The sequence below is a fragment of the Dendropsophus ebraccatus genome, chromosome 6 (assembly GCF_027789765.1).
Source record: "Dendropsophus ebraccatus isolate aDenEbr1 chromosome 6, aDenEbr1.pat, whole genome shotgun sequence".
NCBI lineage: Eukaryota > Metazoa > Chordata > Amphibia > Anura > Hylidae > Dendropsophus > Dendropsophus ebraccatus.
In genome coordinates this window covers 37,959,479-37,984,218 of record NC_091459.1, presented here as the reverse complement: position 1 = coordinate 37,984,218, position 24,740 = coordinate 37,959,479, and the positions used below count along the sequence as shown (strand labels likewise).

Genomic DNA, 24,740 nt, shown 5'->3' with positions numbered 1-24,740 from the left:
CATTTAAGAGAGACAGATCACTGTTCTCAGGGAGACCAGCCAAAGATAACACTGCCAGCTGCTAGTTAAAGCGCTCAATGCAGTGAAATCCTAGATACATTGCTCCCTGGGAAACATGAATGTGCAAAAAAAGAGCCAGTGAAGCCTCATTTAAGAGTCTCAAAACACAGGACTAGCCAGGTATCCCTCCAGGAAGGACCCAGCCAAGGGGTGGCTCCTGTAGGGGAACCACCTAAACCACCATATTAAGTGGCCCTATGGTAATGGTAATGAAAAGGGTAAAACCAAGGCTCGGTATCCATTCATAGAGAGCTGTTTCGGGGTGTTGCCCCTCATCAGTGCGGAGCATGATTCTGGCTAGGTGGGAGCAATGCCTAGTAGAGCCATAAGAGAGACAGATCACTGATCTCAGGGACACCAGCCAAAGATAAGCGCTCAATACTGTGGAATCCTAGGTGCATTGCTCCCTGGGAAACATGAATATGCAAAAAAAAGAGCCTGTGGAGCCTCCTTTAAGAGTCTCGAATCACAGGACTAGCCAGACATCCCTCTGGGAAGGACCTAGCACCTAGGATTTCACTACATTGAGTGCTTTAACCAGCAGCCGGCAGTGTTATCTTTGGCTGGTCACCCTGAGATCAGTGATCTGTCTCTCTTATGGCTTTACTAGGCATTGATCCCACCTAGCCAGGATCCTGCTCCACACTGATGAGGGGCAACACCCCGAAACAGCTGTATGTGGATGGATACCTGGCCTTGGTTTATCTCTTGTCATTACATTGACCTATAGGGCCACTTAATATGATGGTTTCCCTTCAGGAGCCACCCCTTGTCTGGGTCCTTCTCAGCGGGATATCTGACTAGTCCTGTGTTTCGAGACTTCTAAATAAGTGACCATTTAAAAGGTGCTTCCAGCAAAAAATGTATTCTGTGGCCTACCATCCACTTAGTACTGTAAAAAAACACAGCAAATGAAACACAGATGCTAGACTGACTGACCAAGCATGTGGCTACAACATTTGCATACATGAAACAGATTTCATATCCACATATGCTTATAATCTCATGCGTCTGATGTTAGCTTGCAGTCTTCCATTATGTACACACCTGTTCTTTCTGATACAGCAACTGGTGCTCTTGTTGAAGTAGGTTTTCATAAAACATAGAGTATGATTCAAAGTTAGTTTGTTCTCTCGCCATTATATCACAAGCCAGGGATGTGACACAGTGGTTTAAATGCTCCTGGCTGAATGTAACCTGTAATTACAGCAGCAAACATTTAGCAAAGCAATATTATAGGGTTGTGCTAGTCTTCAGTATGCAGAATGCTCATTATATATTATATACAAATATATTAAAATAATGTCAAAAGTTTGTACAGTTATTAAGGTTAAATCTATAACTCTACTGTATTGATCCAGAGGAAGGCAAAAACCCTCATGAGGCAAATGCCCTACAGCAGGGAGAAAATCCCTTCCTGACTCCACTATGGCAACCAGAATAACGTCTTTTACAAGAAATCTAGTGTCCATAACTTGTAATATTATATTAATCAAGAAAAACATCCAAGGACAAATTGAACTTGTTTAAAGAATCAGCCATGACAACATCATGTGGCAGAGAGTTCCATAGTCTCACTGCTCTTACAGTAAAGAATCGGCGTCGGTGCTGGTGATGAAACCTTCTTTGCTCTAGACGTAGAGGCTGCCCCCTTGTCATGTTTACAGACCTTGGTGTAAAAAGACCACTAGAAAGATCTCTGTACTGTCCATTCATAAATTTGTACATTGTGATGAGATCGCCCCTAAGACGTCTTTTTTTTCTAAACTAATTAACCCCAAGCTTGATAACCTGTCCTGGTACTGTAACCCACCCATTCCCTTAATGGCCTTTGTCGCCCTCCTCTGTACCTGCTCCAGTTCAGCGGTGTCTTTTTTGTATACTGGTGCCCAAAACTGTACACAGTATTCCATGTGTGGTCTGACCAGTGATTTATAAAGAGGCAAAACTTTGATCTGATCTTTAGTATCTATGTCTCTTTTGATGCATCCCATGATCTTATTAGCCTTGGCAGCTGCTCCCTGGCAATGATCATTAAAGTTGAGTTTACTGCCTACCCCCATGTCCAGAGGCAGTTTTACCCAGTTTTTCATTATTTAGCACATAACTATAATTATTATTTCTATGGCCCAAGTGCATAACCTTACATTTATCCATATTAAACATAATTTGCCATTTCTCTGCCCAAGCCTCCAGCTTCTTGGTTGTCTAAGATAACATGGAAATAACTATCCAGTAAACTTCTACAGTGCAGCTGTATAACACTGCTGCATCAAGTACAAACTATCACCTTTTGTAAGTTGTATAGTTCCAGTCCTACAGCTTACCTCAGTGGAGTTGCCCCGGTGTTCACTCATTAGAAGCTGCACAAATTTTTCAACAATTTGCGGCCTACCGGGTGAAAAGTTCTCCTTCATACCTGGCTTCTTCCAGAGCTCTACATACATTGAATTGTAGTGTTAACCAAATAGATTTAGAGATTGTATTTGAATATTCACTGACTAATATAATCTGTTAGTAATTGACTTGTGTACTGTAAATTGGTAGTGTTTGTATTTGATGTTTAAGGTTACAAACACACTTGGCGGGTCTGCAGCGAGTCTTCATGCTGCGTTTTTGCAGCGAGACTCGCTGCAGATCCCGGCCCTATACTTTTAATGGCAGACAAACACGCAGCAGGGATGTACATCCCTGCTGCGAGTTTGTCTGCAGCCCACCCCATTAACCCCCCGGCCGCCGGAGCTGATACTTCACCTGGTCCCGGCTCCGGCGGTCCCCGATGTCTTCAGCAAGGCGGAGCGGGGACCAGGTGAAGTATATGCTCCAGCCAGCCGCCCGCAGCCCCGGCCGCCCGATCGCCCCCCCCCCCCCCGCAGCACCGATCGCACGCCCCCCCGCAGCACCGATCGCACGCCCCCCCCCAATCGCCCCCCCGCAGCCCCGGCCGCTCGATCGCCCCCCAGCAGCACCGATCGCCCACCTGCAGCCCCCATGGGGGGGGGGGCGATCGGGCTGCAGGGGGGCGTGCGAGTGATCGGTGCTGCGGGGGGGCGAGCGATCGGTGCTGCGGGGGGGGGGGCGGCGTGCGATCGGTGCTGCGGGGGGGGGGCGTGCGATCAGGCGTCCGGGGCTGCGGGGGGGCGTGCGATCGGGCGGCCGGGGCTGCGGGTGGCTGGCTGGAGCATATACTTCACCTGGTCCCCGCTCCGGCTTGCTGAAGACATCGGGAACCGCCGGAGCTGGGATCAGGTGAAGCATCAGCTCCGGCGGCCGGGGGGTTAATGGGGTGGGCTGCAGACAAACTCGCAGCAGGGATGTACATCCCTGCTGCGTGTTTGTCTGCCATTAAAAGTATAGGGCCGGGATCTGCAGCGAGTCTCGCTGCAAAAACGCAGCATGGAGACTCGCTGCAGACCCGCCAAGTGTGTTTGTAACCTAAAAGCAAAGTACTTTATTCATAGACTCTCAGGGACCTTTTACATGGGCGGATTATTGTTAATAAGGTTTCCTAGGAACGTTAATTCACCCACAAATTGGCCCATGTTAAAAATCCATCAATCAGCCAAGTAAACGCCCACTTGTCATCTGATTTGATATTTTGTGCAGCTGTTAAAAACCATTGATATTGGCTGCACATCTCTGTCAAAACAAGAGATGTGCAGCCAATAATAATCTATTTAACGGGAACAGGATAGATGCGGCGCAGGCTCCCAAAGCTCACAATTCTGTGAAGTCATGGCCCTGTTCAGAAAAGCCTGCTCAGCCAATCAGTGACTGAAGTGGGGACACCACTGCTGTCACTGACTGGCTGAGCGGGTAGTTACTTTGGGGCCGTAAAAAAATGCAGTCCAAATCATTGATCTAGGAATGAAAATAGAAGGGGAGGGTGGTGGCTACCTTCACTTAAAATCTCAGAGTTCTTGCATGTAAGGTGGGAGCTTCATATCTCACTTAAAATCTAAGTGCTTGGGCACCTTACATACATAGTCATATCTCTACCCTAAGTTTTGAGCCCATCTCGATCGCCAGGACGGCATGGTTTGGGATAAACAAACATGGAAGTGAGGCCACCCTGGCGCTGTGGCCAGTCCTGCATAGCCTCCATTTCCGATCCTGGGTCTCCCAAACCATGCAGTCCAAACAATTGGGCTAGCAATTAATGAAAAAGGGGAGGGCCGGCTGCTTCCACTGAAAATCTCAGGGTTTTGGCACGTAAGGTCCCGAAGTAGTTTGCGTTCAATGAAAATTTGAAAATCCCATTATATTTTATGCCACTTTTATTCACTACAATCTATAATGGGATTTTTATATCTCAGTTGAAACCTAATTGCTTGGGGAATTTACAGGCCAAAATGCCAAGATTTCCAAGGGAGGTGGTCACTACTAATTTTAAAGCTCCAGCTTTAAGGTTTGGACTGCATGGTTCAGGAGAAATAAATATGGAAGTTAGATTACTCTGGCCAGGGTGTCTAGGCCAAGGATTGCCATGATTCCTAATCTCGGTTATCTCAAACCATCCAGTCCAATCCGTTGAACCATAGATTAAAGGGGTTATCCAGTGCTACAAAAACATGGCCACTTTCTTTAAAAGAGAACACGACTCTTGTCTCCAGTTCAGGTGCGGTTTGCAATTAAGCTCCATTCACTGGAACTGAGCAGCAAAACCCCAACCAAGCTGGAGACAAGAGCGGAGCGGTCTCTGAAAGAAAGTGGCCATGTTTTTGTAGCGCTGGATAACCCCTTTAAAATAAAAAGGGGAGGGGGGGCTACTTAAAACTGTTGTATATACTGCAGGAAGTGGTGTATTCTTTGGAATCTTACAAGGTGCTTTCTGCTACTACCTCGGTCTGTGACAGGAACTGTTTATAGCAGCAGAGAGCACCATGTCAGGCTGGAAAGAAGACACCACTTCAGGTGGAGGACAGAGGACAGAACTGGTGTCACGGATTCCATATCCTGAGGAACCTGCCCTTTCAATTCCTGCTCTTATACATCCGCTTGGTCAGAGGAATCATTGAGAATGTAGGGTGATAGATTTTACCTGTTGGAACTCCCCTTCCTTCCCTTGCTCTTTCGGATATCACCAGAGCCAGCTGCTTGGTAATTTTCCTTCTAACATCATGAATCATGTCACTTTCAAAGCTTTCCATTATTTTCTGAAGCTGAGATGAACAAGAATAGGAGTATGAACATCTTGGCACTGCTATTGTACAAATATGACGCTGCAATCAAATACATGGATGCCATATCCTTACCTGATGAACCCTAACCTCTATCTCAGAAGCTCCTTTAGGCGGAAGAACAACCTGAGATCTCAGCGTCAGACCTTCAAACTCCTCTTCTTTGCCCATTTGCCAAGCAAGGGCTTTCATGGTGGGATAAAAAATTTCATCTCTACAATAAACAGCCCAGAAGTATAACACATAATGCATGATTCATACTGTGTAGTATTAGTTTCTTATGTCATTTATACCTTGAATACTAGAGTTTAGTTTCTGGGAGATCCATGGGAACCAAAGCATTACATACCGCCCATCACCCATTCAAACGGTCTTCACGGCTACTCGGCTCATACAGAGCAATCAGGAGCAAAGGGGATGTCACTCTAAATAACTTACATATGCCAATATACAGTAGAATTTATGGATATTTGTGCTGATGGGACAACCTCTTGTCTGATTCAAGCATGTGGCTTCTTGGGTCTCAATACGTGTTAACTATAAAGCACCAAATACTAATAAGATCGAATAATACTTGATTTGTATTCTATACGGTTCCTTATCAATAAACTATAACGATAACTTATGAATTGTACGTCCTAAATGAAATTCTACACAGACCAGCTATGAGCGAGAAAACTCAGAAAACAGCCATCTAAAATCTGTATTCGGTTCATTCGGTTGAAATGCAGTTAACGATTAACGACCAAACGAGAAATCGTTGATCGCATTATAAGACCCGGACCTATTTTTATCGTTGCTCGTTCGCAAATCGTTCGCATTGAATAAGACATCGTTTGGTCATTCGCAGTAGATACGAACGCAATATCGAAGAAATAGCGAAGAAAAAACGATCACAAATATGATCATAAGTAACGATTATCGTTCCATGGAAATGAGTGAACGTTTTCAGGTCTTTCACAATATCGGTCGTTTGGGATCATAATCATTAACGATTATGCAAACGATAATCGTCCGGTGGAATAGGGCCCTAAGGGCCCAGCCATGTCAGGAGCTTGAGGGCTCTATTCCATCGGACGATTATCGTTTGCATAATCGTTAACGATTAACGATCTCAAACGACCGCTATTGCGAAAGACCTGAAAACGTTCACTCATTTCCATGGAACGATAATCGTTACTTATGATCGTATTTGCGATAGTTTTTTCTTCGCTATTTCTTCGCTATTGCGTTCGTATCTACTGCGAACGACCGTAGGACGTCTTATTCAATGCGAACGATTTGCGAACGTTTTGCAAACGAACAACGATAAAAATAGGTCCAGGCCTTATAAAGCGATCAATGATTTCTCGTTCGGTCGTTAACCGTTAACGGCATTTCAACTGAACGATAATCGTTTAGATTCGAACGATTTAACGATTATCTGAACGATAATCGTCTGGTGGAATAGGGCCCTTAGCCATCAATCCACACTGGGCAAAGACAACTGCTTTGATTTGACCTTCAATTGATGTGAATTATCTGGTATACATAAACCCTAAATGGTGTCCACTGATCTCTAGATATTTCTGTCAGTCCTGTATTTAAAGGGGTTGTCCCATCTCCCCACATTCTGCTTGGCCCTGCCACATCCCACTCTCAATTCCTGGTTCAGTGCGGGGGGAGTGAGACCTGGGCGCAGCTGTGCCAAGCTGAATGAGCTTGGCTCTGCTGTGTGTCCCTTTGGCATTACAACTGTATCCAGGGACAATTCAGCAGAGACATAGAAGTAGTAAAAGTATACTTACCATCTCCCAACTATTGCTCTCATAGCTGACAGTGGTGGTGGGAATCCTAGGCAATCAATATCAACATGACAGCAAGATAAAGGGAGAAAAACAAACTCAAAAGAAAGCAATTTTGCTTATGCAACGCATTTGAAACATTGCTTTCTTCTGCATTTCCTATCACCTAAAAAAATGTAGGTGATGGAATTCCCCTTTAAATTACATTTTTGTGGGATAAATATGAAAAAGGCCATTTTTGCTTTACTCACCTATAAAGTTCACAAAATTGTCTGTATAGGCTTAAAGTGTTAATTTCTTCCACTTGAAGTTTCTGCTTTCCCCACTGCTCCTTAAAAAATTCCAGCTGTTTCCATAAGATTAAAAAGGATTTGAGCAATGTTGATTCTGAAATTGGATCTTGAGATGTTGATTCCAGTTTTGACTCTCCTCGCAGTGACTGCTTTCCTCTCACCGGAAACAGCTCAGCTTGTAGCTAGCAATGAATGAAAATGTCTGCATGATACATTGCACAACTTAGGTATATGGGGCTTCAGCATACAACGTCAGCACAAATAATTCACTGACAAATTAGCACAATAACTTTATAGGACGTCCACACACATCTGGTCAATCCCTAAATCTAAGGGTGACCTAACAGAATATCCCCTCTCAGATTTATTCCTTTAGTCATATTAGACCTATATAAGGCTGGGTTTACACTACGTTTTTACAATCTGTTCTTTTCATCCATTTCTCCATTGATTTATTATAATATATATAAAAAAAACAAAAAAAGACAGATCAAAATGCATCCGTTTTTTTTTTAACGTACACAAAAAAACGTGGCTGACTTTATTTTTATGTACGTTTAAAAAAATGGATGCTTTTAAATTAGAGATGAGCGAACCTCGAACATACTCGAGTCCATCCGAATCCGATCGTTCGGCATTTGATTAGCGGTGGCTGCAACTTCAGCAGCCACCGCTAATCAAATGCCGAACGATCGGGTTCGGATGGACTCGAGCTTGCGGTTCGCTCATCTCTAGTTTTAATCCTTTTCTTTATATAATAGTAGTCAATGGAAAAATGGATCAATATGGATGCACACAAATGCATACGTAGTTTCCATACCATTTTTCATCTGTTTCTTGCAAAAACGGATGGAAAAAAAACAGATTGCAAATATGTAGTGTGAACCCAGCTTGATCAGTCATGCTAATTAGTAGAGATGAGTGAACCCGAGCATGCAGCATTTGATTAACGATGCCGCTGCCTGAAAAATGGTTTTATTTGGCCTATAAAATGAGGATGCTGGGACTAGGGGAAAACATATGCAAATGGCTAAATAACTGGTTGTGTGATAGAAAACAGAGGGTGGTTATTGATGGAACACATTCAGATTGGGTTTTAGTTACTAGTGGGGTATCACAGGGGTCAGTGTTGGGTCCACTTCTTTATAATATTTTTATTAATGACCTTGCAGAGTGGCTACAGAGTAGAATCTCTATTTTTGCTGATAAAACTAAACTGGGTAAAGTAATCACCACAGAGGATGATAATATCATATTAAAGAGGGATTTGGAGAAGCTGGAGGCTTGGGCGATGAAATGGCAAATAACGTTTATGTGGATAAATGTACATAACGGTTTGGGCTGTAGAAATAATAAGTACAGTGCTAAATAATAAAACACTGGGTAAAACTGCTTCTGAAAAGGACCTGGGGATATTGGTGGACAGTAAACTCAACTTTAGTGATCAGTGCCAGGCAGCAGCTGCCACGGCTAGTAAAATAATGGCATGCATCAAAAGAGGTATAGATGCTAAAGATGAAAATATAGTTTTGCCTCTTTATAAATCACTGGTCAGACCACACATGGAATACTGTGTACAGTTTTGGGCACAGGTATATAAAAAGGACACAGCTGAAGTGGAGCAGGTACAGAGGAGGGTGACCAAGGTCATTAAGGGAATGGGTGGGTTACAGTACCAGGACAGGTAATCAAGCTTGGGGTTATTTACGCTAGAAAAAAGACGTCTTAGGGGCGATCTGATCACAATGTACAAATATATGAATGGACAGTACAGAGATCAAGTTTCTAGTGTTCTATGTACACCAAGGTCTGTAACCATGACAAGAGGGGATCCTCTACGTCTAGAGCAAAGAAGGTTTCATCACCAGCACAGGCGCAGATTTTTTACTGTACGAGCGGTAAGACTGTGGAACTCTCTGCCACATGATGTTGTCATGGCTAATTCATTAAATAAGTTAAATAAGGGAGGCCTGGATGCTTTTCTTGAAAAATATAATATTACAAGTTATGGGCATTAGATTTCCGGTGATACGTTGATACGTTGATTATTCTGATTGCCATTGGAGTCGGAAAGAAACTTCTCCCTGTAATTGTCATCTGCCGCATAGGGGTTTTTGCCTTCCCCTTGATTAACACAATAGGGTTTCCCTAGGTTGAACCTGATGGACTCTTGTCTTCTTTCAACCTTATTAACTATGTTACTATGTTACCTGAAAGCATGAAAGTCAATCATGGACTAACTAAGTTTACTGTACTGCCCAGAAATTTATCTTGTAGAATCAGTAGCGTAGCTATAGGTGTCGCAGTTGCTGCTGGACTGATGTCCACTGCACCACTACTGTCAGCTGAGTTACTGTAAGTGGAACCTGTGTATTTTTTAGTAGGTAAGACTACATGGGTCCCAGTTACTTAAGCTCTTACCTCCATTTCTTAATATCCGCTTTCATTCTTGGGTGTTTTTTAAATCTGGGTGCTGTGCTTTGACATTGTTCTATGTATTGTGTGCCAGAAATACAAAGCCCTGACCCACTGGTGCATCACTCAGAGCTGAAGAAAATGCAACCATGAAATGAGGAGTATTATGTAAATGAATGGGGTCTTATTTGAGATCTAAATAGATTTGGGATTGGGTCTGGCATTGGGTGTGGATTTATGATGGGATCTAAATTCATTTTTGAGGTCTGGTCTGGGGACTGAATTTCATTTGGAAAAGGACGCTGGTTGACCTCAGGGAGATCAACCAAAACACCGCAGAGACACCATCACATGTCTCAACGTCAGTGTATTCTAGAACATTGCCCCCTGGGAAATCGAATATGCAAAAGAACACTGCAGAGACACCATCACATGTCTCGACGTCAGTGAACTAGCCAGACCTTCCCTCCGGGAAGGAACAACCAAGCCAAAGCGTTCTCCAGTCAAGGAAACCACCTCAGCAAGGTATCCATCCACAGACAGCTGTTTCAGGGTTTTTGCCCCTCATCAGTGTGGAGTAGGTTTCTGGCTAGTGGGAGCAATGACTAGTAAGTGCATGCAAAAGGACGCTGGTTGACCTCAGGGAGATCAACCAAAACACCGCAGAGACACCATCACATGTCTCAACGTCAGTGTATTCTAGAACATTGCCCCCTGGGAAATCGAATATGCAAAAGAACACTGCAGAGACACCATCACATGTCTCGACGTCAGTGAACTAGCCAGACCTTCCCTCCGGGAAGGAACAACCAAGCCAAAGCGTTCTCCAGTCAAGGAAACCACCTCAGCAAGGTATCCATCCACAGACAGCTGTTTCGGGGTTTTTGCCCCTCATCAGTGTGGAGTAGGTTTCTGGCTAGTTGGAGCAATGACTAGTAAGTGCATGCAAAAGGACGCTGGTTGACCTCAGGGAGATCAACCAAAACACCGCAGAGACACCATCACATGTCTCAACGTCAGTGTATTCTAGAACATTGCCCCCTGGGAAATCGAATATGCAAAAGAACACTGCAGAGACACCATCACATGTCTCGACGTCAGTGAACTAGCCAGACCTTCCCTCCGGGAAGGAACAACCAAGCCAAAGCGTTCTCCAGTCAAGGAAACCACCTCAGCAAGGTATCCATCCACAGACAGCTGTTTCGGGGTTTTTGCCCCTCATCAGTGTGGAGTAGGTTTCTGGCTAGTGGGAGCAATGACTAGTAAGTGCATGCAAAAGGACGCTGGTTGACCTCAGGGAGATCAACCAAAACACCGCAGAGACACCATCACATGTCTCAACGTCAGTGTATTCTAGAACATTGCCCCCTGGGAAATCGAATATGCAAAAGAACACTGCAGAGACACCATCACATGTCTCGACGTCAGTGAACTAGCCAGACCTTCCCTCCGGGAAGGAACAACCAAGCCAAAGCGTTCTCCAGTCAAGGAAACCACCTCAGCAAGGTATCCATCCACAGACAGCTGTTTCAGGGTTTTTGCCCCTCATCAGTGTGGAGTAGGTTTCTGGCTAGTGGGAGCAATGACTAGTAAGTGCATGCAAAAGGACGCTGGTTGACCTCAGGGAGATCAACCAAAACACCGCAGAGACACCATCACATGTCTCAACGTCAGTGTATTCTAGAACATTGCCCCCTGGGAAATCGAATATGCAAAAGAACACTGCAGAGACACCATCACATGTCTTGACGTCAGTTTCCTTGACTGGAGAACGCTTTGGCTTGGTTGTTCCTTCCCGGAGGGAAGGTCTGGCTAGTTCACTGACGTCGAGACATGTGATGGTGTCTCTGCAGTGTTCTTTTGCATATTCGATTTCCCAGGGGGCAATGTTCTAGAATACACTGACGTTGAGACATGTGATGGTGTCTCTGCGGTGTTTTGGTTGATCTCCCTGAGGTCAACCAGCGTCCTTTTGCATGCACTTACTAGTCATTGCTCCCACTAGCCAGAAACCTACTCCACACTGATGAGGGGCAAAAACCCCGAAACAGCTGTCTGTGGATGGATACCTTGCTGAGGTGGTTTCCTTGACTGGAGAACGCTTTGGCTTGGTTGTTCCTTCCCGGAGGGAAGGTCTGGCTAGTTCACTGACGTCGAGACATGTGATGGTGTCTCTGCAGTGTTCTTTTGCATATTTGAATTTCATTTGGGGCCTAAATTAATTTTGATGTCCTATATATATGATTATACCTTCTATACCTTTTAACTATGTAACACAATTGTTCTATATTACCTGTTTGGTGTCTAGATTCCCCTCCACAGTAAAAGAACTAAACTTATATTTGCCTTGGAGAATGTCTTCCATTAAAAGATGAACTCCAACAAGCTCCCCATGAGCTACACTGCGTTCTTGATCAGTCATGGCACAGAGGCAGAGCTGGGTCAATGAAAAGGAACACGTAAGAGTTAACAATATGCTGCTTTGTAAGAGACCAAAATACATGAAGTTAAAATTGTACTTTTATAATAATAGTTATGTATATTTTTCAGGCTTCAAAGTCAAACAGTTTAAACAATACTACCATATGCATGAGTGTTCTTGTTACAGAAATAGCAGAGCGAAGAGAACATATTGACAGAGCCTACACCTGCCTGTGGGCAACTATTGTTTCAGCTAAGAAAGACATGTCATGGAGAAGTAAACAAGAGTCTAGTAGCCTGTAAAGAAGTGGTTCTTCTAGGTCATTTATCTTTAACAGACAGCAGAGTAAACCATGTATTTAAAGGGGAACTATCAGCAGGTTAGACAAATCTAACCTGCGGATATATATCCCTATTGTATATGGGACGCTGAGGATGAAGGTATGCCTCTTACCTTGGTGTCTTTACTACACAGTTTTAGGCTATGTTGACACAACGTATGTTTTGTATATATCACGGGCGTTGTTGTGCGGCTCCGGCCACACGCTCCATTGTGTGCAGCGGTAAATTCGTCCATTTTGTGCCCGCATCCAAATTCAACACAAATGAAAATCATCTGGACGGTACAGCAGTATCGGCCGGGATAATCTTCAGTCACAGAACGGTGACTATACGTAGTGTGAACCAGGCCTTAATCCTGTGTCCAGTAAGACCGTTTGAAGCACTGCCCCGCCCCCAAGGCAATAATCCATCCCCTGGGGCTGGACTGGCGCTCTGGGGGCGAGGCAGTGCTCCAAATTGCCACACTGGACACAGGATTACATTAAGCGGGAATAGGAAACAAGACTGCAAACTTCTACCACTCGGATGGGTGCTTTTGTAGCAATAGGTTCTTCCACCGATTATCATGGATAGATAAGCCATGGCACACCAATTTAGAATGCAGGTGAAGTAGTTTATTTACAATGTAAGTAGACAAAGTTCACAAAGTAGACAAAGTTGTCTACTTACACTGAAAATAAACGACTCCACCTGCATTCTAAATCTGTGTGCCATGGCTTATCTATACAGTATTACATTAAAACTGTATGGGAATGGCGCTGAGGATGAAGGTAAGAGACATACCTTCATTCTCAGGGCCCCGTGCGCAATAGGGACATATCAGCAGGTTATATTTGTCTAACCTGCTGATAGTTCCCCTTTGACTGTTTAAAGGGGTACTTCGCGGCGCTCCGGTGCCCGGTTCCCGGCCACTTCCGGGTGTCTGACGCGGGCCCGAGACGTGACGTCTCAGGTCAGCTCAGCCACTCAGTGAAGGAGGCGGGATCCATTTCAAGTCCGCTTAGATCCCGCCTCCTTCACTGAGTGGCTGAGCGGACCTCAGACATCACGTCTTGGGCCCGTGTCATACACCCGGAAGCAGCCGGGAACCGGGCACCGGAGCACCGCGATGCGAGACCCGCCGCTGGAACTGGGGAGGTGAGTGGACATCTTTTTCCTCGGCCACCTCCTCCCCGGTCCCAGTAAAAAAGTGCCCCCACACTGGAGTACCCCTTTAACCCTTCTTCCATCTTTCCAACTATAAGATAAATTGATAGTTGATAGACATTTTAACGATAGAATGTATTTTAAACATAAAACTAATCATTTTAAAAGCAATAGTGAATTTTATTTCACTTCTACTTTCAGAAACTGACAGAATGGCACAAAAATTACAGCAATGCAAAATGATATCCATCAACACACTATATATGTTACCTGCATGTGGTATCCAATATCATGAAGCCCATGGATTGCCAATGGGAATAGGCCACCATCAGCTAAATATGTCCTCCAGGGATACTGCAAAAATGCCTAGATTAAAAAAAAGGGTTAAAGGAACTTAGGATGATTCTACACTTAACTCCCTTCATAAATGTGAATAACTGCTCTGTGCTTGCACTGGTTAGAGGTTTTCTACATCAAGGTATTCTTACTATTTCACAGATATATAAAATACAGAAGAGCAAATAAGGGGTTAAAAAAAGCATTTAACATTGTTGTTGTTAAAGTGGTCCTCCAGTCTTAGAAAAACATGGACGCTTTCGGAAGCAGCACTTCTCCTGTCTTGGGTGTGGCTTTACTGCCCAGTTCCACTGAAGTGACTGGAGCTAAGTTGTAATATCACACACAAACTGAGGAAGTGGTGGCGCTGTTTATTTGAGAAGGAAATTGTAATTTTTTCCAGTTTTGGATAAACCCTTTAAATAAGAAGGACATGAAAGAGGAGAGCATTTATCTTTCTTCCTTTTTGCTGCTTTATTAAAACCCATTAAGAACATGTGGGAATTCAGGCAGTACTCAAGATCTCGGAATCTTTTTTGATCTACAGGCCCTTAGTCAGATGCAGAACTGCAAAGACTGCAAAAAAATGATGCAACAGATAAATTCTGTTTTAATGCAATATGTTAACTGGGCCCAAACTGACTGGGGTAAAAGTGGGCCCAAAGAGGCTGGGCCAATTTCCCATATATATATGTGAACATAGCTCTAACAATCTGCATACTAACCATGTGGCTGCGTGGATCATGAGGCTGTGGCACAGGCAACTGTGAGGAGAATGCACTTTTTGCCACTGAGTTACTTAGCCCCGTAAGTCCGTGATACATATTGTCTGTTGTGGTTCGGAAAGCAGAAATGTTCCCAGACGACAGTAATGCTTCTCTACAAAACAAAATGTATAAAGGAGCAGACACAGTTAAAGGTCATAAGCGGATACTATAAAAGGACTTTACAGGTAAAATTAAACATAGAACTCCTGTTTTGGAGCTGTTTTTGGAACCATTTTTACTGTCCGTCCTTCATTTAACGCATTTGCAGTTTGGGCTTTGTAGACTTTTATTACCCTTATGGTCCGTGATTGTGGACGGCCCATCCATGACATCCCTTGAACTGTCAATTTTGTGGGTCTTGGTCATTGCTCACTACACCCCTAGACAAATTGAATAATGGGGTCACCTGTCCGGGGTCACAAATCTGCATTAAACAGATGCTCCTTCCCTTCTGAGCTCTGCTGTGTGCCTAAACAGTAGTATATAGTCACATATGGAGTACTGTCATACTCAAGAGAGTATGCTTAACACATTTTGGGGGGCTTATATCTATGTAGTCCTGTTAATAAAAAAAAAAAAGTTAGAGTTTAATGTAAATATTATTAAAAAGAAATACAAATTTTCTATTTTAGGACCTATTTTCTAATTCCCTTATCTGGTCAGAATGCTCACTACACCCCTAGATGAATTCTCTGAAGTAGTATCAAAATTACTTTACTGGGGTTTTCACCTTACTGGTACCCCTGGATAAAGTCATAAAGGACATGGCGCTCCCCTAAAATGATTCCAGCAGTATCTGCACTAAAATAGCACTCACTCCCTCCACAGCCCTGTTGTTTGCCCTAGCAGTTCTTTATGGTCACATATGGGGTACTTCCATACTCAAAGGGTGCATATACCCCTGTGTTCCTTGTGAAAGTGAGTTATTTCGAGCTAAATCTACATTTTATTAGAAAAAAAGTGTTATTTTTTGTTTTTAGGATCCAGTGGTAAAAACTTTCCTTTAATACCTGTCGGGTTCAAATGCTCCTTACACCCCTAGATGAACTGTTTGATGAGTGTAGTTTTCAGGTAGGTTTGTTTGGTATGTTCCAGCAAAACCTGCACTAAATATGCAAAATGAAGCTACTGCCCTTCTAAACCCTGCTCAGTGCTCAGATGGCAATTTATGATCCTATGTGAGCTACTGCCATACTCGAGAAAAAGTGTTTTTAAAGGCGCTTATGCCCTCATTTTCCTTGTGAAAAATGAGACATTTTGAGTCAATTTCACTTCCACATTATTTTAATTTCCCACCTATAGGGTTAACAAAATTATGAATTCTTTGAAGTGTGCAGTCTTTTTTAATAGGTTGTCTCTGTAATGTCCGTAAAAGAACGTAGGCTTATTGTAAATGTGAATGTTTACACATGACTAATTTTCTTACTAGCAGAGAATTTAAAATTTCCGCAAAATGCTAATTTTTTTACGTTTTTTTTAATTTTGGAGACACTGGGGGAGATTTATCAAACATGGTGTAAAGTGAAACTGGCTCAGTTGCCCCTAGCAACCAATCAGATTCCACCTTTCATTCCTCACAGACTCTTTGCAAAATGAAAGGTGGAATCTGATTGGTTGCTAGGGGCAACTGAGCCAGTTTCACTTTACACCATATTTGATAAATCTCCCCCAATGTTTACCACTACTTGTACCAATCCCACAGGTAATGCCGGGGGTATAGAGCCCCCTTAGGGAACTGACTTAAAACTTCACTTTTAATTAGTTATTTAAAATCATACGGTAAGTGTAACAAAAAGACGTATTAAAAGCACATACTCCTGTGCCCTTATGCTCAAGTTGTCATAGTGGACCGCCAACCTCTCATTAGGAGGATTTATGATTGGTATGAAAGTTTACCACTATATATAAAGTACAATGTGTCACAAAAAATAATGTCACTTGGATGTGTTAAAGCTTTCCAAAGCTATTACCACATAAAGACAGGTCCTATTTGAAAAATGAGGCCTTGTCCTGAAGGCCAGAAATGGACAACCAACTAGTGGCTGATATTATGTGGACATTGAAGTGGTTGGTGATTTTTATCCACACTCTGACCCTTTAACAACAGAGAGAACAGTATAAAGTGTTGTCAGGGTTTAAATGAGGACACTGGTTGACACCGGTTTTGTAAGTAAGGAAAGAGGTAAGAATAAAATAGTTTTTACATTGTTGATGAACAGTATATTGCTTTTAAATAGTCTTTTTTAAACACCCATGTACATATGTCTATCTATCTATCTATCTATCTATCTATCTACCTATATCTGCATACCGAATCAAATAGCGCACAGCTGCATCAAACTGCAGGATCATGACTTCACGCCGAAGCAGTAACAATGCAGCTACTTCCTTTGGGTCATGGGGATTCTGAAGGCCATCTATTAACTTTTGTATGTCTCGTAGCTCAGCTCCTGTAAGGAATAAAGAGATTTTATATAAGAATGTTTTCTGCTGTATCCAAGAAAAGACAATCTTGCACAGAAATATAAGTGTGTCTCATTTATTCCAGATTTATGCAAGATATATTCATGAGAAGATATTGATAGATAGGTGTTAATTGTTGGGGTCTCATTACTGTATGTTGTTTGTAAACCTGGTTACATTGAGCTTTTCTGTTAATCTCCCCCACTCTTCCCAGACGGCTGATGTAAACAAGTCCCTAGCTGCAGAGTCACATACTAAAAGTTGTTCTTTTGTTATAATATGTTTGTTTTCTTGAATTTTTTTTTTATTTACCTTTTGTACATTGTTATGGCGGCTGACATCTTGCCTGAGCTGTTCTTAACAGCATTTAGCGACATACTTTACAGCAAGCCTCATGGACATAGATGACAATAGACACACTCTGTCCCCTTGAGATGAATGTAAAACATTTCTGAACGCGCTCTGTGACCTTTGAAAAGGCCATAGCAGGGAGCTGCTATTGTCTCCTCTATCTACTGGTGTCACATGATGCTGCAATGCTGTAGAGATCACTTTAACTTCTCTTATCATTATAGATAGAAGAGGAAGTCTTAGCTTAGTTTTAGCCCCAGGGGTGAGAATGAAAACTGAAAGATGTCAGGATTATTTTATAATATAGATAGAAAAATAAAAATTAGAAAAAATGTCACCAAAAATTCTTAAAAACATAAAAGCATTATTTAAACAATAGGTAATTTTCTGATGGCACATTTCCTTTAAATAGCAACAATTGGGTGTGTGAAAACAGCCAGCTAATGGACAGTTTAGGGGTCACCCATGTTTTACCTATTCCTTCAATGCCTCCCCAGTCGGCCGTCAACTCTCTGTTTAATAAACTACCAAATCCACTGCATGAATTCCCCAGCTGAGCAAAACTGAATAGATATGAAACAATATCATGTAAGGCAGCTACGATTTGTAGAGTCTGGTACAAAGCCCGATAGGCAGCCTACAAATAAAAAACACATAAATCAGTAACTAGCAATAAAAAGATATTCAATCATAACCATAGAATATATGTCATATAGTTTGTAGAATATATACATCTCACGTAACTGGAGGCCACACCCTAAAAAACTGTATATACCCAAAAAAAAAACCTGCAGCCACAATAACATTTGAATGATGATAGAAAAAGTAAAGTGGCCTTTTTAGGCCAGAGGAAGCAGATGAACCACAAAATGGCTGTTGCCGCTCCCAGTTAGCTCAGCTGATCCCGTTCATCTCTATCTGAGGGCATCTTAAAAGGATACTGAATTTTAAATATGGGTGAGTGCCACTTTACTTTTTCTACGATTGTATGATTTGAGTACTGAAAAAAAATGAAGTAGACCTTAATATTGTAGGGACTTATTGCATTTGGAGAATTTTATGGCATCCAGGAAGTTCTAATTCATTTCTTGATATGCCAGTTTTAGTACATTAAAAAGGTAAGAAGTTCTAAAATGAGATATGATTACTTGCATATACAGGCCCATCGTCATCCTTCCCTCTTCTGATACACTTTCTGTTGGGTGTACTGCTAACATGGAGCCTATGTTAATCCAAATTACCACATATACAAACACTTATGGCTATCACTATTCAGGTTACTTTTTAGAAGCAGGTATATTGAAATCAGCATCTCAAAGTAGTGGAGCCCTAATCTTTGCGTCTGTGGCAGTGTCCTGCCGGTACCTGTATCTCAGCTACTATCAGTGCAAAGTTATTGTCTGGCTGAAGAGTCTCTCACAGTGTCTTAAATTGTTTTTGGATATGATAAGTTTAACTTGTATACTGTCATTTTCTAATTTTCCTTGTGATGTTGCTTACTACTGCTAGTATTACATACACCGAGGAATTATGGAAGTGCAAGGTTAGCATTGCACATTATTACCACTCCTAGTGAGTCACGTGTCAAGGAAGTAATAAACTTGGTCACATGATCTTCTCTCAGGAGCTTCTTTCTAAATTGTGGTCTGAGGGAGGTTCAACACTGTCAGACTAATGTAAAGCCTCTCTCCCCACAGAGGTAAATCTTTCTAAAGCCCCTATTACTTGGGGCAATGGAGACAGCTGTCAGTGCTCGCTTGCTCCTCGTTCCCCGCTCGCTGCCAGCGCTATTACACGTGTCGGCAGCGAGCGAGTAAGAGAAGGGGGGGGGGCCGCAGGGAGGCTGCCTAGGTGATCGCTAGATTGTCTGCGCAGCCCATAGAAGATAGCAGCGATCTGCTGCCGCCGCTTATATTCCGCGGAGCAACAGCAGCAGATCGCTGCTATCTTAGTCTTTTTTCTTTCAACATGTTGAAAGACAACGGCAGACAACAATCAGCTGGCATCATTGATGTCGGCTGATCGTTGTCTTCTATTACACCAGATGTTTATCAGCCATAACGGCCAATATCTGCTGAATACGGCTAATAATTGTTTCATGTAACAGGGCCTTAATCTGTCCTAGCTTGACCAAGGTAGTGAGAATACATACTTCTGTCTAGGCTAGCTTAGGCTAGAATGCAGACATGGCTTTTCGGCTCTCTGATAGGCGATGTAAAAAGCATTAAGCCTAATCAGTTTCTAGTTCCCAGTAACATTTGGTACAAGCAAGAAACGGAAGTCTTGTATGCTACAAAAGCCCCAAAACTCCTGATCCAGTTGCTTTCTACACCAAAGATAGGTCTGGGTTGTAAAGTTAGTGATCACAGCACCGTGCAGAGTCTATAAGGGAATACCCGAGTCTCCAGTGCGTTCCACTTCCTGGCCAGCCAAACATGCCACTCTTTTGCTATATGCTGCGTTTACACTGAACAATTATCGTTCAAATTTCGCAATAACGATCGCATTTGAGCAATAATCGCTCTGTGTAAACACAGGAAACTATTAAGTGACGAGCAATAAATCGTTCATTTTGGTCTTTCAGGATGTTCGCAAATCGTCGTTGGTGGTTTGCTAAAAATTCGCAGATCGCTTTGTGTAAACAGTCTTTCCAAGATTCACCCTATGTGACTTCAAAACGATCGCAATAACGATTTTTCTCCATCTAACTGCTGATCGTTATAAAAACCAAATTGTTGCTTCAAAATCTTTAAATGATCGATTGGGCGAATTATCGCTCCATGTAAACGCAGCATTATAGACTGCAATGAAGTGAAAGTGATTGACAGCTGGGGAGAGGCTCACACTACTGTGCACTACTTCGGCTGTATGTCCTCTGCTGTGGTCAGGAAACTTTGGTATGTCCCATCAAATGACAAGAATGCTGGTTTGCAAGTTACATCTGTACCTGGACTGTGTAATCTCGCATCATTGTTACACCCTCATACACCATGCGTCGGTGTACCCTAGGATAATTGACTTACACTTTATGCTGACCCACATTGACTAAAGTGACAAGGTAGAAGGGATCCACAGGGTCAACCAGCCACTACTACCCTAAGCTGCTACTCCACCTATCATCCCAATCCGGGTACCACATTCTTACTTCAATTGATGACATTTCAGCAGCTGATAAATAACTTTGTATATGAGAAAGATAGTCATTTTGTATACTCTGCTTTGATGCTGTCTATTTCTTTCATATTCTAACAGAAAGAAATCCTCACATATTAAAGGCAGTTTAAAATATTATTCCAACATACCTTCTCCGGTAGCATATTAAAAGATGAAAGTATTTCAGATGTGTGAGGAATATACCACAAATTGACAAAAATGTTCCCGTTTTCGGACAGCAAGGTATGTGGGCGCTCCTGAAATGTTCTGTAGATCATAAAGGATAAAACATATTTAGGCTATGTTCACACTACGTAATACTACGGCCGTAGTTCTCGCCTCAGAACTACGGCTGTAGTTTTGCGGCGTGTAACATAGCCTTATTTTCAATGGCATCCCGGCCGGAGCGTACACACATTGTATGTGCTCCGGCCGGGATCCCATGCGGCGCCGGAAAAAACTGACATGTCAGTTTTCTGCGGCCGGAATTCAGTGAATTCCGGCCGCAGAAAGACCTGTCAGTTCACACAGTGAAGCAAGCGGCTCCGGCCACTTGCTTCACTGTGGGCTATGGGAAGCTCTGACGCGGGCGCGCGCTGATGCGCCCGCATCAGAGCTCCACGGCCGGAAAGATCACCCGGGTCTCGGAACGGCTGGGTGTTCACGTAATGTGAACATAGCCTTAAACAGGAAACAAAATAACTCAGGTATTGCAAACAAATTCACAAATAAGGAAACCTACTGCCAATTATGCACTGAAAGTTGGTATGTAAGATAGGTAGAATAAGATAGGTAAATAAATAATTAAAAAAAAAATGATACATTGTGGGAGAATAGCTCTGTAGAGCAGGCAAATAGCAGGAATGTCAGTCAGAGACAGGGACAAAAACCTATATTTTAAAACAGGGATGCTGCTGTTTATTACTGCAAAGGAAATACAGCCATTAAACACATACGCACAAGTAAAATAAATCCTGCGTGTCTGAGTTCTAACTAAAAACAGCAAATCCTAGCTATACAGGTGACTTACTACCAGTCACCCAACATAAAACAGCACAAGATGGTACAATACCAGTGTGGTTTAAAGTCCCAGTAGAGGCTTTGGCAGATCTCACGCTCTCCACTCCTCGGAGAGATATTCCCTCTGCACACTATGTACCTCCTATGAGCCCAGTGATGAGCTGTTCTCCAGCAACTGGGCTGAAATGGGCCAGACAAGAAAACCCAGACTGGCCAGGATAGGAATGGCAGGCCCCACTACCAACCTGCCTGTCATGCCAGAAAAATGCAGGTCTGTTGACAGCCACTGCCAAAAACTCCCATAGCAAGTAGTTTACTATGGGTTTTCAGCTTTCCTAGATTCCTCCGTGCCTCACCCAGCTTACCCAAGATGCACCTAGCTAGCGCACACATTTTACAGGTATCTCGGGGAGATATAGCAATTCCCCATGACTATTCCTGTCACTGTCTCACGATATCTATCTATCTATCATAATAATAATAGTAATAATAATAATAATATATAAAAAAACACTATACTCACCTTGCTGGGTCCTCCCTCTCCCTTCTGAGATGGCTGATGTAAACAAGTCCCTGACTGTAATGCTGGAAGGGTAATCTGAGGTGAAGTTGCTGATGAACTCGCTGTGAGTAAAGCTCGGAGCAACGAGAGGGAGCAAGCAAGCGCTGACCTGTCAGGTCAGCTTTCGCTTGCTCCTCGACCCCTGCTCGCTCCTGGCGCTATTACACACGCCGGCAGCGAGCAGGTAAGAGCTGGGGGGGCTGCCTGGGTGATCACTAGATTGTCCGGGCAGCCAATAGAACATAGAGGTGGTCTGCTGCCGCCGCTCCTATTACATGGAGCGACGGCTGCATATCGCTGCTATCATTAGCGTTGATTTTTTTACATGTTGAAAGACAATGATAATAATAATAATAATAATAATTTTATTTGTATAGCGCACACAGATTCCTCAGCGCTTCACCTATCTGTATTTGACCGTTGTCTTCTATTACACAAGACGATTATATGGCCAATAATCACTTTGTGTAATAGGGCCTTTACCCTCCCCGAATTACAAAAAAGCTTCAAGCAGGAGGAAGGCGACAGAATAGATAATGACAAGTATGGAAGGCAGCAAAACATGAAAATTTATGTTTGAGTGGAATACCCCTTTAAGTAATCTACAAACCTGGGATCTGTCTGGGGTTCATCTTTCACAACCGTTTTTTTCTCTTGAGGATGCCCGATGATGAAATATGTTTTACAAATGAGTGGAAACTCTTCCAGCAGCTGTTTCAAGCTGTTGCAGTAAGCAATGATTTGTCCACGGAGCGAGTAGGTAGAAATCCTTCTGATTAACCTAAAAGTGTTATAAAATACAGATAAATATTTAAAGTTAAAGGAGTTGTCCGGGTAGAGGACTTTTTTCATATATCGTAGAGGATGGGGTGATTGAAAATAATAAACTGCTATTACCTCATTGGCTCCTGCACCCCTCAACCAATCAGTGACGACTCCAGAACCAGGAAACGGCTGCACAGCGAGGACAGATATGTAATATACCGGTGGTGGCTCAGGAGCCAAGGAGGTAAGTGCACATTATAATTTTTTATCACCCCTCCCTGGCCATATATAATAAAAGTCCCCTGTCTGTGCAACCCATTAAATCTTTAAAAATAAAATTGCAAATTTTAATTGGATTTTACAAGCATGTTTGAGTAGTGGTAGAAGTACATAGTAGCTATTGATTTTGGAAAGTTAAACCTACATTATGGTATATGTTTAAAGTTGTTTTCTGGTGATTAAACCTATTTTAACTGTCTAATAAATGAACAGATATTGGTAAATAAAGTTATTTTACTGTCTTTGTCTTGCATGCTTTTCTTTTTACTTGTGATTCAAAATGGCTGTTCTGTTGTTTTCTTACTTCCTTTCTAGTGTACATCCTATAATAGACCTCTGTTTCTACACTCTAGCTAGAAATTCAGCAAACTCTGTCTCCCTCGCATTACAATTTTATGAATATAGCCGCACCAACTATATCCACAGAAGCCTCCCAAACAAGGAGATAGGGTTGACTAAATTTCCAGCTAGAGTGTACAGCAAGACCAGACAGTTCATTACAGGATTTTGGGTAATAAAAAAAATAGAAGAGACAGCAGAAGGAAAGCATGAACAACAACAGAAAGTTAGTAAAATAATTTGTCAATATGTTAGTAAAAATCTAATTTGTCAATATGTGTTAATTAATTAAACAATTTAAAACAGGTTTCATAGTCAGAAAACCCCTGTAAGAAACACATGTACCAAATTATACTATATAGAAATAGCAACAAAATGAGTGTGCACTATTTCAGTGTAACTTACTTCTGGCAATAATCCATTACAAGATCTCTTTTCACTTTTTCCACTTCCTCCTGCAAAACACACAGACTCGTTTTACTAATAGATGTTAAGGTTAAATTGTTTGCACAGAAAATAAGAAAATATCGGGATAGGAAATACGTTATGTTAGTATACATAATTTCACACAAAAGAAGCGCTGAGCAGTAATGTCCCCACTAAGTAATCTCTTAGTAAACTTTTCATATTCTAGGTCACTGATATCCAGTGATCTAAAGCCGGTATGTATCAAGTCAAGGAGCTTATTGTTGACTTTTAACACACATTCTAGAAATCAAATGTCCTGTGAACATTGACTAACTTTGCTCCAGGAAAATATCAGTGAAATACATTGCTGATTTTAAAGCGAATGTACCATCAGGTACATTCCCTTTAAGGGTACGTTCACACTTTCCGGATCTGCAGCGTATTTTCATTTCATTTAAATAACTGAACACAGCATCAAATCTGCACCATCAAATCTGCTGCAGATCTGCTGCGGATCCTGTAGGTGTGAACGCACCCTAAGTGTTGCACATGAATAGAACGACGCCGGCAAGCCAAGGCCGCAATCCTTTTTTTGAACCATGGCCCGTTTCCCGCGCACGATGCCGGTCTATTAACGAGCAGCGGCCCAGGCTGAA

The 24,740-nt window shown here is 42.5% G+C and overlaps 1 protein-coding gene across 3 annotated transcripts in view; it reads right to left on the bottom strand.

The window, feature by feature from the left end:
- The window catches only part of LOC138795556 (uncharacterized), a 95,056-nt gene that overhangs the window by 18,092 nt on the left and 52,224 nt on the right, over window positions 1-24,740 (bottom strand). For all 3 annotated transcript variants that reach the window (XR_011363627.1, XM_069974815.1, XM_069974816.1), the window contains 13 exons: window positions 24,082-24,131; window positions 22,904-23,074; window positions 20,861-20,978; window positions 18,033-18,195; window positions 17,056-17,194; window positions 14,703-14,856; window positions 13,912-14,007; window positions 12,026-12,169; window positions 7,276-7,499; window positions 5,316-5,454; window positions 5,102-5,222; window positions 2,388-2,497; window positions 1,108-1,257 (listed from right to left, as the gene is read on the bottom strand). Coding sequence is in view for 2 of the 3 variants with exons in the window: in XM_069974815.1 (XP_069830916.1) it covers window positions 1,108-1,257; window positions 2,388-2,497; window positions 5,102-5,222; window positions 5,316-5,454; window positions 7,276-7,499; window positions 12,026-12,169; window positions 13,912-14,007; window positions 14,703-14,856; window positions 17,056-17,194; window positions 18,033-18,195; window positions 20,861-20,978; window positions 22,904-23,074; window positions 24,082-24,131 (1,779 nt within the window). In the remaining variant the exon portion in view is untranslated. The remainder of the gene's footprint in view (window positions 1-1,107; window positions 1,258-2,387; window positions 2,498-5,101; window positions 5,223-5,315; window positions 5,455-7,275; window positions 7,500-12,025; window positions 12,170-13,911; window positions 14,008-14,702; window positions 14,857-17,055; window positions 17,195-18,032; window positions 18,196-20,860; window positions 20,979-22,903; window positions 23,075-24,081; window positions 24,132-24,740) is intronic.